The sequence below is a fragment of the Erinaceus europaeus genome, chromosome X (genome assembly GCF_950295315.1).
Source record: "Erinaceus europaeus chromosome X, mEriEur2.1, whole genome shotgun sequence".
NCBI classification, from domain to species: domain Eukaryota; kingdom Metazoa; phylum Chordata; class Mammalia; order Eulipotyphla; family Erinaceidae; genus Erinaceus; species Erinaceus europaeus.
The window spans coordinates 119,598,952-119,617,085 of record NC_080185.1 but is presented as its reverse complement, the minus strand read 5'-3'; the positions used below and the strand labels follow the sequence as shown (position 1 = coordinate 119,617,085).

Sequence of the window (18,134 nt, the reverse complement as noted above, 5' to 3'; positions counted from 1 at the left end):
CCCCCCCTGCAGATGGGGACCAGGAGCTTGTGCGCTCAACTTGGTGCGCCACCAGCAGGCCCTTTAAAATATATTTTTGAAAAGAGAAAAATAGAAGAAAAGCTGGATAAAACTAAACATTATGGCGTTTGCATCTCCAGATACCACAAACAAGGCACAGGGCCTGTGGTAAAAGCTGGAGGGGCACACAGGAAAGGCAATATGGCTCTAGCCCACATGAAGCAAGAGGGCTCTTAGGTCACCGGACATGTGACCTCCAGCAGCAGAACCAGGGAAGACATCTGTAAACGGACAGCGGAAAAGAGAGACGGACCGGCATGCCATTCTGTAATGGCCCATGTATTGCACTCAGGCTAGTGGCCTACAGAGCATGCGCAGTACTTCCATACGACAACAGTGGGGTGCTGTGGGAAAGAGGGGGTGGGGGCACTGCTGGATGGGAGGGCTCTCGGGCTCCATTCCTTCAATCCCCAAAGAGCAAGGAACAGTTCGAGCTCAGTCAAAAAACCGGACGCTCATCTTCTGTTCGATGTCCACCTTCTCCGACGCCTGCGCAAACTCTGGGAAGGATACGGTGCGGTTCCCCATCCTGATCGACGTCTTGGAGGGTCACATCTGTGATACTGTCCAGCTGTCCACTGGCGATGTTCAGTGCCACCATCACACGCAGCATATTTAGGAGTTCTTCTTGGGAGATCTTGTTGTCTTTATTCAAATCGTAGATGAGGAAAGCAAAGCATATAGCTTGTTGCTTCGGCCTTTGAGTGGTTCTACTTCATTCTCATCGAAGCTGGTTTCAGTGTCATTGGTGGGTCGGAAATGAGCCAAGGTTCTGGTGAATCTGCGGAAGTCTACCTGGTCCTCGTCCTCAGAAAAGAAGGCACTGATGATCCGCTCCCCCAGGGGGTTCATGACAAGTTCTGGAATTCACTCGAAGTCTTCCCTGCTGAGTCCCATTGCCACTTGTGTCCAAGCTGGTGACTTGGTGTCCAAGCGGCCGTAGAGGTGGCTGATCTGACTGTAGGAAAAGCCTTCTTGATCTCTGCCAGCACCTCTGGCAGCAGCAACATGGAAGCCGGAACTCCCATCTCCAAGCTGAGAGGCGTCCTGGAAGCAATCTCTGCAGAAGCTACAGCAAAGACCTAGAGGCGAAAAGAATCACACACAGCTACCAGACTCTGCCCCGCCAATCACCTCTTCACAAGAGAATGAATTCAAGAAATTCTAGAAACCACTTTATGTGTGTGCTAGGGGTAAGTAAAGAAAGAACACACTGAGGGTACCGTGAGTTGGGGTTCTCACTGTTTGAGAAGAGTTACAGATAACGAAAGGGAGGTCTAGAACAACTCTTGTGGGGCTAGGTCTGAAGTTAAAACACTGGTATGAATTCACACAGAAATGCACACTTGGACATAGGTGGGAAATACACACACACACACAGACATACACACATTCCCTAGCTTTGTTGTCTGAGAAGGTTCTCGAAACAATGGCACTGGTAATATGGAATATATGCAGTGCCCAGATTGTGCTTCCTAGTATCAGTGCTCTAATAAAAGGAGTCAGGGTTTCTTGGAGAAATTATTTATTCTAGGGTTGAGTCGGGGGAAATGTAAGAATGTTCTGGAATAGCTGAGGTACAGGGAGCACAAAAGCACCCAGGAAATAATAACGGCATATCAAAAATACCCAGGAGCCAGCTCAAAGGAGTATCCAGTGGGCAAAGCGAGGCTACTTTGAACAATAAAATAAATACTGGTAACACAGGATTATTATAACTCTTAGAATAAAGTAAATGTTGCCGAGTCTATAATGATATAAGTCAATTGGGATAAGGAAATAACGGCATGAGGGTAGGGTAGCTCTTCCTCCTGGAAGAATTTTTTTAATTTTTATTTTTTATTTATTATTGTATAGAGACAGAAATTGAGAAGGGGAGATAGAGAGGGAAAGAGACAGACACCTGCAGCCCTGCTTCGCCACTTGTGAAGCTTTCCCCCTGCAGGTGGGGACTGGGGATTTGAACCTGGGTCCTTGTGCACTGTAATGTGTGTGCTTAACCAGGTGCACCACTGCCTTGTTCCCCTCCTGGAAGAATTTTTAACTGACCAATATAGAAGTGTTTCTGGAAATTTACAAAACCACCAAGGGCCAAAGAGGGCAGCGATCTGATCACGTTTGCAGATAATAGTCATCAGTGGATGTGAAACTCATCCGGGTAGCATGAAGCTGGGGAGCCCCCAGAAAAGAACTTGAGTAACACAGAGAAAACAGTTTCAATGTTAGCAGCAATGCTAGACACCGTCTTACCCAGAAGAGCAAAGCTAACATCGCCCATAGGTGATAGGGCACACCTGTGTGAGAACCGGCTGCAGAGCTCCACGATGATGGCACTTCTGTGGAGTTGTCGCCAACGGTGTGTGACTGCAATCTAATCATGAGGAAACAGACAAGCCCAAATTGAAAGACAGTTGTAGCAAATTGCTGAACAGTGCTTGAAGACATGACGAGGTCGTGGGAGACAGAGATCAGAGGATTAGCACACACTGACAGAGACTAACATGGCTGGACAACGGATTACAAGGTGGGATCCTGGGCCAGAAAAAAAAAATCAACTGGGAAAACCAGCCAAATCCAAGTAAGGTTGATAGGTTCGGTCACGGGAACTAGTCATGTCAATTTTCTGGCTTTAATAAACAAACCATGATTAGGATAAGTGAGCTGAGTTTGTGGGGACTTCATTACTGTAACCGCTCTGTAAGTAAGGTTTTTTTCCCCTTTTAAAAAATATTACTTTTTTAAATTTAATTGGCTAGAGACAGAGAGAAATTGGGAGGGAAAATGAGTATTCTGATTTCTACACTACTATAGGGAGGGACTCGAGAGGGAGTGAAACAGAATCCCTGCCCAGAGTGCATCGCTACTAGAGGCATTTATATGGTTATAAGGTTTTTGGTTTTGTTTTAAATGGCACTTTAAAAAAAAAAATCCAGAACACTGCTTACCTCTGGTTCTCTGGTTTCTGGTGGTGCGGGGATTGGACCTGGGACTTTGAAGTTTCCGACTTCAGAATCTCTTTGCATAATAATTATGCTGTCTCCCAAGCCCTTAAGTGGCAGTTTTTTTTAAAAGAGTTTTTTGAACTTTACTTAATGTGATAGGACAGAGAGACATTTAGATGGGAGGGGGATAGAGGGAGAGAGACAGGAAGACACCTGTAGCACTGCTTCACTGCTTATGAAGCCCCCCCCCCCGCAGACGGGGTGCAAAGCCTTGAACTTGTGTCCTTGATCATGGTAATGTGTATGCTTAATCAGGTGTGCCACTGTCCTGCCCCTGGATATAAGGTTTTAACACCTCACTGGGAAGTGGTGTGTGGTAGAAGTCCCCCTGAGGAGAGAGGGACAGATAGTGCTGGAGAGCGAGCACCTAGAAGGACGGGGGAGGATTGTGAAGTGAACGCTGGAAAGAAGAGGGCTGCAGGCAGGGGAAAGGACAAGTCCAAAGGCAGGAGAAAACGGACGCATGCGCAAGCATCGCGACGCGTTGGCTTAGCGGCGGTGTTCCAATATACCTGATCTCGCATGTCAGGAGGAAAAAGTTAGGGAGTCCCACAGGCAAAGGAAATGATTAAAGGGGTTTGAGCACAGAAACCATATGCTCTCACTGAAAAAGTAGGGCATAATGGCGATGCCAGGTGGGGTGTGTACAGTCCTGATGTCTCGAGTTCTAGAGGCCCCAGCTTGGTTGAGAAGGGAGAGAAGAGCCTGTCACCAGTCTCAGCAACTCCCAGAAGTGTCAAGACCACTCACCTCCCCAGGGTACTTACCGGGCTGGTCTCCACACAAGGCAACTGGGTCTTGGAGAGTAGCTATAGGCAGAACGGGAATTTAACTGTAGCAGATATGTGGTTGTTTGTTTGTTTGTTTTCTCTTTCCCCCGAGGATCAGATCAACAAGGCACTTAGCATGTGAAATGACACAGTGATTGATCCCTGCAAATGCTTTTCATATTTTTTGTTTAACCAGAGCACTGCTCAGCTCTGGCTTATGGTGGTGGCTGGGATTGAACGTGGGGCTTCAGAACCTCAGGCAGGAGGGTCCATTGCATAGACTGCTTTGTTATCTTCCTGGCCCACAGAGGAAGCTTTGGCATTCTTTGTCACACTGGTTCCTCCTTTCCAGAGGGGAGTGGAGAACCGGGAGTAGACGGCACTTAGATGTCCTCTGCCACAAGCAAACCAGGGGGTGGGGGAGCCCGGAATCACATATTTCATTGTTAGGGTCCAGCCAGGGAAACTAAGCACACCAGGTCTTTTGCCAGAGAGGATGTAATATACGGAAGCTGTTACGCAGCTGGCATGGCACATGGGGTGCCAAGGTAATACAGAGATGCTGACTGCAGAAAGAAGCTAACCCTCACAGGGCAGAGCCTACCAGGGGAGGAAGAAGTGACACCTGCAGCGTCCAGTCCCGCTGTCACATGGTCGAGTGGGAAGCGACAGGTTCAGAGCAGAGATAGGCAGTAGCTGGTGAGCATCAGCCAGAGTCTGTTTTACAGTAAATCTGCTGAGACAAAAAGTAAGTCCTGGGCTGTGGATTGCAGCTCACCTGGGTGGGGACAGCAGGTCAGACACCTGTGATCTTCACACATGGTGACAGAAGAGCATCCGGCTGGCACCCAGGCACTTCCCTGAGCCGCTGTCACTGTGGAATGCTACTCCCAGGGGAAGAAGCCATTGAGCTACATAACCCCTGCGTGGACCTCTAAGGCCTGGTGCTGAATGAAAGCAGCCGCTCTCAGAGGGCAGGAGTCCATTCATATGATGAGGTTTGCAGAGATTCCAGGGCGCAGTGATGGGGGAGCCCTGAGTGGTGGCCAGAAGGAGGCTGCGACCACAGAGGGAAAGACCTGGGACTTGGGAAGGCATGGGAATGCACTGATACCTGACTCTGGCAGCATGACTCACAGCGCTTCACTAACAGAACATGGCACTTCCACTTAGCGTTTGGCCCCGGCTGAGATGAGTTGGAGAGGTTCTTTGTGGCTACGTGCCCTCTTTCAATAAGCCTCTCTCTGGGTGAACTGCTCACTAGGGGAAGATCTCACACCCAAAGTACCCAAAGTATTGCTCTTACCAGCAAGACGAAATGCAATGAGTGCACAAAGGCAAACTCTTGTCTGGTTTCTTTTGTTCCACATGAGGTCAGTGTTATAGGTATCCACAATGTGTTATTTTTTATGACTGTGTCGTCTTCCACTGTGTGGAGAACAGCACGGTTTGTTCATTCTGTGAGTAGATTTGCTTGCCTTATCATTGTGGGCTTGTTCCCCACCCCACCCCCGGTATTTCATGCAGTAGTTTTTGAAGAGATACTCATTTTTTCTTCTTTCCTTATACCTAAGAGGGAACTAAAAGGCAGGCAAATGTTTAAGCTGATCAGACACTGTTAGATTTCAGAATGGCTACTTAACTCTACACTTACCAGCAATTCCCGAGACTTCTACTTGCTTGGAGTCCCTGCCAACACTTGACATTATTGATCCTTTGGCTTTTAAGCCCTCTAGTAGGTGGAAGTGATCACCGTGGTTTTCATCTGCAACGTACTGCTCAGGAAAGTTCGGGAAGTGGTGGTGGCAATACGCATCAGGGAAAAGAAGTCAAAGTATAATTTGGGAGTGCAGACACCTTGGTGATTAGACTATGTTCCCAGGCCTGAGTACTGAAGATTTTTTTTTTTTAAAAAAAGAAAGTGTGGGGTGTGTCCCAAACGTCACTCACCCCAGATTTTGTTTCCCTGTAGTCTTTAGTTACAGGAGCAAGGCCCCTTGCCCGCCACTGGGAGACTCTGGGAACAAAACGCTATGGGACTGTAGCAGTCAGAGGGATAAGTGAAGGAGGCATTGTCAGATTCCTTGAGGCCTTCCAAAAAGATGGCAGCACTCTGTCATTATGCACAGCACACCAATACACAACCTGGTGAAGAAAACTATGAGGCAGAGCCCCTGCTGTCCCACAGACAGGCCATGACATGTGCAGAAATTAAGGGACATGGTCCCAGGGCACAAGCCACAGGACAGAGTGGGAGTAAGCTCTCAGCCCACCTCACCTCTAAGTTTAATTGCTGTCTTCAAACAGAGCACCACATCCACGGTCAAGTGAATCTTTCTGCTGTGTAAGACAGCATGATGGCACTAAATCGCTCTGAAAGTCAACCGCTGTACATGTCATGTGGTCTTGCTTAAATCACAAACCAAAGCCAATTTCTCCAGACACTTCCTGCTGGAATGCCCACAGCATTTTAACAGATGTCCTCTGGAAAGGTTTTGAAGCAAAAGAAGTCCCCGTCAGCATAGGAAACGAAACCGAAAGGAGAGTAAAATGTGGAAGGAGTGGGGATTTTTGTTTGTTTGTTTTGTTTTCCTTTTGGCAGTGAAAGGAAGGCTGGGGAATCTCCAGCTCTTGCTTGTTCGTAGCCACAAAAGTGGAAAAAATGAATTTTCTTCACATACAGACCACAAGAAAGATGGGGGGATGGGGAATATTCTTTCATTAGTCAAAGCAATTTCTCTGACTGCTTTGGAGTATAAGGCCTGTGATGTCTTGCTCTGAACACCAGTCTGAGGCTAGTCTTCATTGGGGGCTTTTCTGGGAAACTATGGAGAGGACTGGCAGTGGGATGCGTGGGTCCAGCAGTGCCAGAGGTGAAAGCACCCAGGAAGCATCTTCTGTGAGAGACAAGATGGGCATGGCTGCTGGTGGCTGGCTCTTAATTGGTACAGCTTGGAATCTGTGACCTCTTTTTAAAAAAACTATTTTACTTATTTATTTTAATGAGAGAGATTCCAAGACACACAGAGAGAGAGAGAGAGAGAGAGAGAGAGACAGACAGACAGACAGACAGACAGACAGAGGGAGCCCACAGCACTGCTCAGCTCTGGCTTATGCTGGTACTCAGGATTGAACCTGGGACCTCAGAGCCTCAGGCAGGACAATCTTTGTGCAACACCGTTATGCTAATTGTGTCAACTCCTGAGGCCTCTTGAAAGCCAGAGAGAGAAATCACAAAGAGGAGAACTTCTGAGCGGTTTATAGGATAAATGAAATCACTCTAAAGCACATGAATCTAAAAGAGCGAAAAACTGGGCTTTGCAAAGATAAGTTTCACAGATATTTCACAGTTACCAGGTAAGTATAGTAATAGTAGCAGTTCTAATGGGAGTAGCTGACATTATTGTATAAAGCTTAATTGCATGCCAGGCTTTTCCTAATTTCTAATCTACTCTATGGAAGGGTATAATGAAATAAGGACTTACTTCATTCTATGTAATACAAACAGTTATTTCACGGTCTTACAGATCAGGTTAGAGGTTAAGCAGTTGACCCTTGGGCACATATTAAATAAGTTGGTGTGTTGTGTGCATGTTTTTAATTTTTTTTTTTGCATTTCATGTTCATAGTTTAACAGCACGCGTTCGCCCTCCCCCACTGAGTGTTGCCACATGACCCCGTGGAGTAGAAAGGTACTGGTTCTGAGTACTACAGCTCTCTCCCACTCTCTCCAGACACTTTCACTTTCTTCTTTAGCTTGATGCAAAACTTTCTCGCTTCCGACTAACAGAGTTTCTTTCTAATCCGTCTAAGGAGTGGGTTTTCCTATCTTGAATTAAGTGGAATACAGCTGTGACAGCGTTGCCACTGCCTTTCTCTCCCAGTGAGTATTCACTCCCACCAGCAACTCCCCCCCCCCCCCAGGTTGCCATGAAGACTGGGTTTGAGACGCAGTTCTTGGACTTCAGAGTTTGTAGGAAAGAAAACCCAAGTTGTTCTCTATTGATCAGCTCTGTAAAGATTCAGCTTTTCACAAAAAGAGAAAGAAATAGAAGGGGACAGAGAGAGGGGAAAAGAGGAGGGAGAAAAGTTGTAAAGGTTCAGCTTCTCCCAAGAAAGAGAAAGGAGAGAGAGAAGGGGGAGGGGAGGGAAGGAGAGGGGAGGAGAGGGGAGGAAAGGAGGGGAGGAGAGGGGAGGGGAGAGGAGAGGAGAGGAGAAAGGAGGGGAGGGGAGAGGGAGGGGAGGGGAGAGGGAGGAGAGGAGAGGAGAAAGGAGCAAAGGAGGAGAGAGGAGAGAAGAGGAGAGGAGAAAGGAGGGGAAGGGAGAAGGAGGAGAGGAGAGGAGAAAGGAGGGGAAGGGAGAAGGAGGAGAGGAGAGGAGAGAAGAGGAGAGGAGAGGAGAGGAGAGGAGAGGAGAGGAGAAAGGAGGGGAGGGGAGAGGGAGGAAAGGAGAGGAGAGGAGAGGAGAGGAGAGGAGAGGAGAGGAGAGGAGAGGAGAGGAGAGGAGAGGAGAGGAGACGAGAGGAGAATCTGGGCAGCTAATTGTCCCAGTCACCATGAAATAAAATGTGCTTTTGGTGGCTGCTGTAAGTCACTATTCTGTCTTTGTTCCCTGGTCCATTGTTATTCAAGGAAGGAATTGCCTGGAACTGGCTTCTGGTGGTGGTGGGCTTTCTCTGGCTCTGGCTCTCTCTCTCCCTTGCTTTCTGTCTCTCTTTTTGCATGCACCAAACTTTTTTTTTTTTTTTCCTTTTTGGAAGTTACCTAGGAAACAAAGTCTTTTGTGCTTCAACTTTATTTGAGCTATTCGCTTCACTGGGAGTCTGCATAAAAGCTGAAGAGAGTAAGAAGGTTGCAGTGTTTTACTAGAAAGTGTTCATGGCAAACATGTTTTTCTCAAGGTGGGGGGTGTGTGGATCTGATCCTCTTGGGTATATTCGGGGCTTTGCAGATCCTGCTGACAAAGTAAGCACAGGCAGCTCTGGAAACTTCTCTTTACGGGTCTTGAGAGGCTTCCTTGGACAATATATGGAATCCCTCCTGTCACTGGGCCTGATTAAAACCTAACTAGACTAATAATCGGAAGTTTTAATTGTATATCTATCCTCTTCCAAATCGTAGAAAAGGAAGAAAACTAGGTTCCATGGTGGACATTGTCTATCTGCATAATCCAATTTCGAGACCCAATCCTGAAGTCGACACTGAGACGGATACTTTTTAATAATCTGGGCTACAGCCCAGCTCTGACACAAAACGAGACAGTATTCATGTCTCTCTAAGGTCTGGGTGGAGTATTTTCAAATGTCACACAGAAGTCCTGGCCTCTGGTTATACAGTTGGCAGCTAAACCGTCCACAACTATAGAGCTTAAAAAGCAAATTGGGCAGGACTGGTTTTGCTCTGAGGGATCTGAAAAGGAATTCCACCTGGTATTTTCCTCTGTGAGCTGGTGGGGAAAGAGCCTTCATTTTTGTAGATGAAACTGTGGCGCCTGCAGACGCCAGCTCTACAGGGACAGTGGGTCTGTGGGCTTGCCTCTAGCCTTTCAGATTAGACCAGCTTGTCTGGCAGGTGAGGGGCTCTGAACTCCAGGCCTTCTGGCGCATTCTTGCCACCCTTTCGTGGACATCTAAATCATCTCCCTCTGAAACTAGCCCTCCAGAGTTCTCAAGACTGTCAGAGCAATTTATGGCAGCGGAGGCTACTCAGAAAGTGAATCTACCTCTCTCTGGCTTAGAGATCTGCTTTCCTTCTGTTTGAAGTTTGGGGGTTTCTGGCTTCCTCGTCTTTCCTTTTCATTTCATTTGACTTGAAAAGCATGTTTATCTACACACACACACACCCCTTTTCCCCCCTTTCTGTATCGCCTGACTGAATTTCTAACTTCTAATTAGTTGTGCTCACTGACTGTTTCTGGGAGATTTTCCTTGTGATCTAAAAGCTTATTCCGCTCACCTGATCTTTCTTAATGCACCTTGGCCATTTCTGGCGTGCGTGCGTGTGTGCGTCTGTGTAACCCACAAAGGCCAAGTCTGAATGTGCTTCCTTTGCAGTCCCATCCCCCGGAGGATGAAGATACAGATGTCATGTTAGGTCAGAGGCCAAAAAACCCAGTCCACAATATCCCCTCAACACTGGACAAGCAGACCAACTGGAGCAAAGCACTACCTCTCCCGACACCGGAGGAGAAGATGAAGCAGGATGCCCAAGTCATCTCTTCCTGCATTATTCCCATCAACGTCACTGGTATTGTTCTGCTTCTGTTCTTTTCTTCAGGGCACAGTCCTTTGTGTTCCAAACCTGTTCACACCGTACATGGCTGGGCGTCCCAAATGGAACGCAACCCAGAAGCTGTCCCATCTCCCTTTTTGTCAGGTTCCAAACATCACTTTGCCTGTGTTCTGCTTGGCTGCTTGTTATGGAAATGACAGACGGTTTCTCTTTGGAGAAAAAAAAAAGTCAGCAAATGGGAATTTGGCCGTTGCTGACTGTAGTTGTGGCAAGAGCGTCAGTGATTAATCATACAATAATGATGCCTGGCGCTACAAGAGAAACAGCCCAGCAGACCTCAGATTTCTGCAGCGGCGAGTAATGATCCTGTGGACCACCTAGATGATCTGTTTTCTTGCTTTCTGTGAGCAAAATGGGCCTGGTGGAAAGATCATTTCGATGTCTGCATCAATTCTGGGGATCTTTGACCTAAAAGTCTGTGGCTGCATAGATGAAGGCGGATTTTCTACCAGTGAACACAGCAAGCTTGGCTCTGTGCTCTCCCCTGCCTGTCATACTTTCAAAGGTTGAACTTAACTGGCCTGGCCACAAGAGCGTCCTTGAACATGCCTGGTGATTTAAAGAATGAAATTGACTTGTAACTTGACAAGTTCAAAACGGCCAGATCAGGCCTGATTTTCCCATCCTGGCACCAGGCTGCGTGTGGCTGGAGGAGCAGTTTGAAGGTAGCTATGACTGAGCTCACTCAAAGTTCTTGACCACCAAGTGGGGAGCAAATCAGAGCCAGGGATCTGGGCGATCTATTGATTTCCTTCCTCTAAAAATTACAAAGGAGTCCTATTTGAATGGCTAGTTGTAAACTGCGAGTTAATTTTCCCGATTCAGCTTCTACGATGAATGATTCTAAGGAGAGGCGCTTAGCTACTCTACAGAATCTTAATGGGATGGATTGGGGGAGTGTGGCTGTCAAAATGACTCAGCCCTCTTAAGCTGTCTCTTTTTAAAGAAATGTTTTTATTTATTTATTATTGGATAGAGACTAAGGGAAATTGAGAGGGTTGGGGGAGAGAGAAAGAGAGAGAAAGAGAGAGAGAGAGAGAGAGAGAGAGAGAGAGAGAGAGACTTGCAGCCCTACTTCACCACTCGTGAAGCTTTCCCCCTGCAGGTGGGGACCAGGGGCTCGAACCTGGGTCCTTGCGCACTGTAATGTGTGCCCTCAATTAGGTGCACCACTGCCTGGCCCCCACCCTGAGAACATTCGATTATTAGCAGCACCTGCTTCCTTGATAGCACTGTAAGTCAGAGTCTTGCTCTCACTTTTCGCTCTGGGATCTGGGGTCTCGAGATCCAGAAAGAGAGAAGGCCTTTCCTTCTGCTTTATTCCAGGCATTCTGAGGCAAAAATCTCAGCTGTGTGTGCTGACTTAGAGAGCTTTGATGAGAAAGTGATGACTGTGTCCACAGAGCACAAAGTGTCTGTGCCTGTGGCTGTGCCGCGTGTGCGCTATGCTGCTTCTGATTACAGTGACAGAATTTCATTTTGGGCCGAAACTAAATACAGTCAATTCCATCAGCACAGAGTTTCCGAAAATATTGTGATCGCTCATCACGTGCTCTCACACCCGGATTGTTTAGAGTGTGGTTGGAAGTAGAGTTGCTATGATGCTGAGCAGAACTCAAGAGGCTTCGTGATGTCCCTGAACCAAGGCTTAACAGCCAGGACACGTGACATAAACAGTGGAGCAACCCGATTCCAAAGCACGTTGGACATCATGGTTTTTTGAGGCAGAGTTCACTCCAAAAACCCAGTCCCTGACCTCCTCCCTCAGCGCTGTCACTGTGACAGGGCTGCATGTAGCGTTGATAGCATGGTGATAGAGAGAGAGAGAGACTAACGAGCATCGTGGCTGGTCTCTGTATTCACCAAATACACCATAAAGGCCGGGGGGGGGGGGCTTTACTTAGAGTTGGTCCAGAAGGGAGATTCATTTACGTACAGAGCTGTGGGCTGCCTCCTATCTTTCTTCTACACTGACAGCATATTGGTGCTAAGTGGCAGATGCAAGTAGACAGAGTTCTGTGGTGATTCAAAAACAAGAACAACAACTCTCTAGGCTGTTGTTTCCTCACAACAAGCATGTAAGTGAATGTGTGTTTGTGGCGGTGGGAAGGGCAGTTAGACAGTGTGGGCGGAAGAAAATAAGAAAAGCCCTCACAAAGATGCTTCCAGTGGAGAAATGGGTCAGGATATGTTAGCTGAATCAATTCAGGTTAACTTCTTGGCTGTGGGTCGCCTATGTAAAGTTAGCCTTGGAGAGCCTGGGAATGGCCCAGCAAATAGTAGTGACTAAAGGCTGCCAGTCCTCAAGGAGCCATTTCTGTGGGAGAGTAAGTCTTTGATGTTATTTCTCTTGCCGCTTTGACTTGGTTTTCCCTCTTGCTACTTTTGGCAGTGTGTGCGTTGCTGTGGAGAGCTACACTTGGAAGTAAAGTTTAATGTCCTGCAGCAAGGTTTCCAGAAGAGCGGAATAAGGGCTCCCTTAGATTGGTTCACAAGCTCAAGCCAAACTCTCCCTTCACTCCCAGTCCCTAAATAGCAAGCACTTCATTCCAAGCAGACCAGCATCTGCTTGCCACTTCTAAGGACTAATGAGACCTGTTTGTGGCTTGCAGGCGTTGGCTTTGACAGAGAGGCCAGTATCCGCTGCTCTCTTGTTCATTCACAATCCGTGCTTCAGCGGAGACGAAAACTGAGGAGGAGGAAGACAATCTCGGGGATCCCCAGAAGAGTCCAACAGGAAATAGGTGCGGTATACAACAATTCATGGCTCCCATTCTGTCGGGATGATTACAAGGGGGTGGGATAGAACTGACCTTTAGCCAGAGTCCTGAAAAAGAGTCTATATAGTGACCTGTAGTGGTTTCGAAGTGAATATGCTTGCTGTCTGTGCAGCAAGCCAAGAGGCATTGCTTTTGAAATCTCTGTTCCCGGTGATGAAAGTCTGACTTGAATGATGCAGGAATGGGCATACTCAGACATTATGACTGAAATGCAGGAGTAAGTAAGTAAGTAAGTAAGGAGTAGTAAGTAAGTAAGTCTTATTAAAGCGGAAGCTATTGGGGGGGTACAAGTAGCAGAATTCAACCAAAGGTTATTTTAGAAAACTCTACTGACTTTTTTTTTCATGGCATTGTCTTTTTAAAAAAAAATATTTATTTATTCCCTTTTGCTGCCCTTGTTGTTTTTATTCTTGTTGCAGTTATTATTGTTGCTATTGATGTCGTCGTTGTTGGATAGGACAGAGAGAAATGGAGAGAGGAGAGGGGAATACAGAGGGGGGAGAGAAAGACACCTGCAGACCTGCTTCACCACCTGTGAAGTGACTCCCCTGCAGGTAGGGAGCTGGGGGGCTCAAACCAGGATCCATAAGCCGGTCCTTGGCTTTGCGCCACGTGCGCTTAACCCACTGCGCTACCGCCCGACTCCCTCTGGCAGTATCTTGAAAGAAATTTCCAGCATACTCGATTAAAATGGACTAAATATGATAATATGCTCTGGGTAAAAGCTTTGGAGCATTTGCTGTTCGTCGTGTTGGGAATACATCTTCCTTTGCTTTCTCAGCGTTGTCACTTTGATTGTTGTAGCATCTCCTGCCAGTAGCTTCTAATTTCTTTTAAGGATTTCTATGAATTTGATTCTGTTCAGTTTATGTTACAAAATAAAAATGAATAGTGGTCACCAAGGGAGAAAAAAAAAAGTACGTTAGTTAGAAAGAAACAACACATTAGTGATTGACGCAAAGTGATCTGATAGCATAGAGTAGCCACAATAGAGCTAAAACCATGTGTGGGTCTATGTATCAATACATAGGAATTCCTTAAAGCATTTTAGCTTGCTCCTAATTTTATATGTTGAGGGGTTTTTATTTTTGTTGTTTGTTTGTTTGTTTTTTGTTTGTTTGTTTGTTTTCCTGTACTAGAGAGCCCCGCTATGGCAGCATACAGAGTGTGGGTATCTCAGGATGTCTGGTAGTCTGCTGACTGTCAAATGTCTCACTCTGCTTTCCATGCGCCCTAGATTCTGATGAGTCGCCAGTGGCCAGGGAAAGGAATGTGATCGTACACACAAATCCAGACCCTTCCAACACTGTCAACAGGAGGTCTGGAACACGGGACTCGGAGTGCCAGACCGAGGACATCCTGGTCGCTGCTCCATCCCGGAGGCGGATCAGAGCTCACAGGGGCCAGAGCATTGCAGCTTCCCTTTCTCATTCTGCTGGCAACATCTCTGCCTTGGCAGACAAAGGCGACACCATGTTTACTACGCCAGTGAGCAGCCGCACAAGATCCCGGAGCCTTCCCCGGGAGGGCAATCGAGGTGGTGATGCGGAGCCGAAAGTTGGTGCTAAATCCTCAACATATGAAGAAGGGGAGCCTTTTGCGGGCGACCGAGAGAGAACCCCTAAGGATGGCAGCGAAGCCCCAAGCAGCCCCTGCGCACCAGAATGCCAGCCTGCTTTGGGTCTGGCCTGCTCGCAACAGTTCCACAGCCCCCAGCACAAGTTAAGCGAGCGAGGGAGGTCGAGGCTATCCCGGATGGCGGCCGACTCAGGCAGCTGTGACATCTCCTCTAATTCAGACACATTTGGGAGCCCCATCCACTCCATCTCCACGGCGGGTGTCCTCCTCAGCAGCCATATGGACCAAAAGGATGACCACCAGTCGTCCAGTGGCAACTGGAGCGGGAGCAGCTCCACCTGCCCATCCCAGACCTCGGAGACAATCCCTCCCGCCGCTTCTCCACCCCTCACAGGCTCCTCGCACTGTGACTCGGAGCTGTCACTCAACACGGCCCCTCATGCCAATGAGGACTCCAGTGTCTTTGTGGCTGAGCAGTACAGTGACCACCTGGATAAAGTCAGAGGCCACCGGGCCAACTCCTTTACCTCCACTGTGGCCGACCTGCTGGATGATGCCAACAACAGCAACGCCAGTGACAGTGAGTGGAATTACCTGCACCACCATCACGATGCCTCCTGCCGCCAGGATTTCAGTCCTGAGCGCCCCAAGGCAGACAGCCTGGGCTGCCCGAGCTTCACAAGCATGGCCACGTATGACAGCTTCCTGGAGAAGTCGCCCTCTGACAAGGCTGACACTAGCTCCCACTTTTCTGTGGACACGGAGGGCTACTACACCTCCATGCATTTTGACTGTGGCCTCAAAGGCAACAAGGGCTATGTGTGTCACTACTCAGCCCTGGGCCCGGACAACGGCCAGGGGGCAGGGGCTCCTCCCAGTCTCCCTGACTGTGCCTGGCAGGACTACTTAGACCACAGGAGGCAGGGGAGACCAAGCATCTCCTTCAGGAAACCAAAGGCCAAGCCCACCCCACCCAAACGGAGCTCATCACTGAGGAAGTCCGAGGGAAACGGAGACGTTTCTGAGAAGAAAGAACCAAAGATAGGCAGCGGTCAGCTCCTGCCTCACAGTTCCAGGGAGATGAAGCTGCCTCTTGATTTCTCCAACACGCCTTCTCAAATGGAAAATGCCACTCTTCCTGCTGAGCAGGAGTCTTCTTGGATAAACCAGAGTGAACACGGGGGCAAGGAGCCCCAGTTAGACACTTCAGATATTCTGCCATTTAAAGACGAAGGTGCTGAATCAACTCACTATGCAGACCTCTGGCTTCTAAATGACTTGAAAACGAATGATCCTTACAGATCTTTGTCAAATTCCAGCACGGCTACAGGTACCACAGTTATTGAGTGCATCAAATCTCCAGAGAGCTCAGAATCCCAAACATCCCAGTCCGAATCAAGAGCCACCACCCCATCCCTTCCTTCTGTTGACAATGAGTTCAAACTGGCTTCTCCCGAAAAGCTGGCTGGTTTGGCCTCTCCGTCAAGTGGCTACTCGAGCCAGTCTGAAACGCCCACTTCCTCTTTCCCCACAGCTTTCTTCTCTGGCCCCTTGTCTCCTGGAGGTAGCAAAAGAAAACCGAAAGTTCCAGAAAGGAAGTCGTCACTCCAGCAGCCCTCCTTAAAAGATGGCGCTCTAACACTGAGCAAAGACTTTGAACTGCCAATAATACCTCCAACCCATCTTGACCTAAGTGCCCTTCATAGCGTCTTGAATAAACCATTCCACCACCGTCACCCTCACCCGCTGCATGTCTTTGGTCATAGTAAGCAGAACCTGGGAGGAGAAACCCTGAGGTCAGACCCTCCACCCTCCCTTGCGATCACTCCTACAGTCCTGAAATCTGTGAACCTTCGCTCCATTGGGAAGTCCGAGGAAGTCAAGCAGAAAGAAGGCAGCAGTCCAAATGTGCCCTACTTGGAGGAGAGTGCGCTCGCCGTGGCTGGGCTGTCTCCAGGGAAGGCCAGGCCACACGGGGCCAAGAAATTCATTTCCCGCCAGTTCTCCACCGAAGATGGCTTGCTGTCCTTCTTCGACCCCTCTGCAACTGAGATGGGAGCAGATAAGCTGCAGTTAGAGAAACCCCATTCTGTTGATGTGAAGAACCATTGTGACCCAGAAGCGGGGAGCGTGGCCAACAGCAACCTTCTGGATTCAGGTATCACAAGAGAACAAATGCGGATGGAAAGTGGGCCTGCTCCAGAAAGCGCACCGAGCAGAGACTGTGACTTCCCCCCAGAAGGCTTCCAGAGGGTCACGGTCACCCGCCCGCAAGTCGTGGACAGTAGGTCCCTCTACCATGGAGCTGGTGTGGACGAAGCCCGGGCAGCCACCCAGAAGGCATCGCCTGGGGACCAGGAGGAAGGTGCCCACCCCGAGTCTGTGGCCCCGCCTGCCTTTCACTCCCACTCACCCACGGGAGCTGTGGACAGAAGCAGTCAGTGGAAGCAGCAACTCGGAACGAACCACCACCATGACAAAGTGCCTGGGGCCCTCAGCTACGCAGCAGAGCTATCAACCATTCACTCATGCCCTGAAAGATATTCAGAGCAGGGAAACAGCGCTTCAGGTATTTCCGCCAAAAGTGCCTCTGATACCAGCAGAGCAGAGGAGACCCAAGGCCCCGTGGATGAGGCTTCACTGAAAGGTCAGTTGCGCTCCTCTGCCACCGTGTGGGACTATCTCATGGGTGCTTTCTGGGCTTTTCCTTCCTTGCCTTCCCTATAACAGGGCACGGGCCCTTATTAAAACAGAAGAGCGTTCACTGTGGAGGGACAGAGCCGAGCATGGCGCCCTGTGAAGAGCCGCAGGACCCTGAAGTGACTGCTGTTTCTTTGTCCCCTAGGAGCCCAGCAGCATGCTGGGTAGCTTCCTCCTGAATGATGCTTCTGTTCTTCATTTCAGAATCATCCCCGAGTGATGACTCTCTGATTTCACCGCTCAGTGAGGACTCTCAGGCCGAAACGGAAGGCGTGTTTGTGTCTCCAAACAAACCTCGAACGACAGAGGACCTGTTTGCTGTCATTCACAGGTGAGGCGACTTTGGCAGCCTAGGCTTTGGCAGGACATCTCACCCCATGCAAACATGGGGCAGCTTGGCGTGCTTCTCATGCATTCAGCAAAAGCAAAGGCCAGGAGCAAACTATCCTTCCAGACCAAAGGGAACTGCCTTACAGTCGGTGGGGAAATGGCGAGTTTTCCTATGGAGTTTGAGCAGCTCTGAGAGGCCTTCCTAAGCCCCGCTGTAGGGAGGTGGTATCATTCCCCCCTTCCCTGCCCCCCCCCAGGCCAGGAAAACTGTCAGGGTCCCAAGTTTAAGACAAGCCCATTACACAGCTCAGTAAAAACTGCTCACTGCTCCCCATCCCCCCCTTCCTAAAATTTCAGTGTCATTCATAACACTAGCCTTTGGCAGGGAAAAGAACTCAGCAGTCTAAGGTTCAGTCCCAGGCGGCGCATATGCCAGGGGTGAATGGTACTCTGCTCTCGGTCATGAAACAAAAACCAAATATGTCTTAAAATGGCTCTGACCTTCTCTGAAAGGAATGCCTCATTCACATTCCACGAGTAGGAGTGGTGTTTGCGGCCTGTCACTGGAGAGCCGAGACAAAGTCAGCTCTTGGGGACAGAGCTGTGTAGCCCAGGGCAGCTGGC

General features: G+C 48.8%; 1 protein-coding gene, 1 long non-coding RNA gene and 1 pseudogene across 5 annotated transcripts in view; 1 reads left to right on the top strand and 2 right to left on the bottom strand.

Annotated features, from left to right (window-relative positions):
- LOC132535795 (uncharacterized) overlaps positions 1–18,134 on the bottom strand; it is a 96,197-nt gene that overhangs the window by 70,731 nt on the left and 7,332 nt on the right. For both annotated transcript variants that reach the window (XR_009547505.1, XR_009547504.1), the window contains one exon: positions 16,398–16,527. This is a non-coding gene — a long non-coding RNA (uncharacterized LOC132535795). The remainder of the gene's footprint in view (positions 1–16,397; positions 16,528–18,134) is intronic.
- NHS (NHS actin remodeling regulator) overlaps positions 1–18,134 on the top strand; it is a 284,885-nt gene that overhangs the window by 260,228 nt on the left and 6,523 nt on the right. For 2 of the 3 annotated variants that reach the window (XM_007539121.3, XM_060182978.1), the window contains exons 4-8: positions 7,462–7,524; positions 9,885–10,077; positions 12,735–12,866; positions 14,140–17,127; positions 17,385–17,511. In XM_007539121.3, the coding sequence (XP_007539183.2) occupies positions 7,462–7,524; positions 9,885–10,077; positions 12,735–12,866; positions 14,140–17,127; positions 17,385–17,511 (3,503 nt within the window). The remainder of the gene's footprint in view (positions 1–7,461; positions 7,525–9,884; positions 10,078–12,734; positions 12,867–14,139; positions 17,128–17,384; positions 17,512–18,134) is intronic. The other variant, XM_060182977.1, reaches the window with a different exon arrangement.
- Positions 103–5,648, bottom strand: LOC103128138 (calcineurin B homologous protein 1-like; annotated as a pseudogene).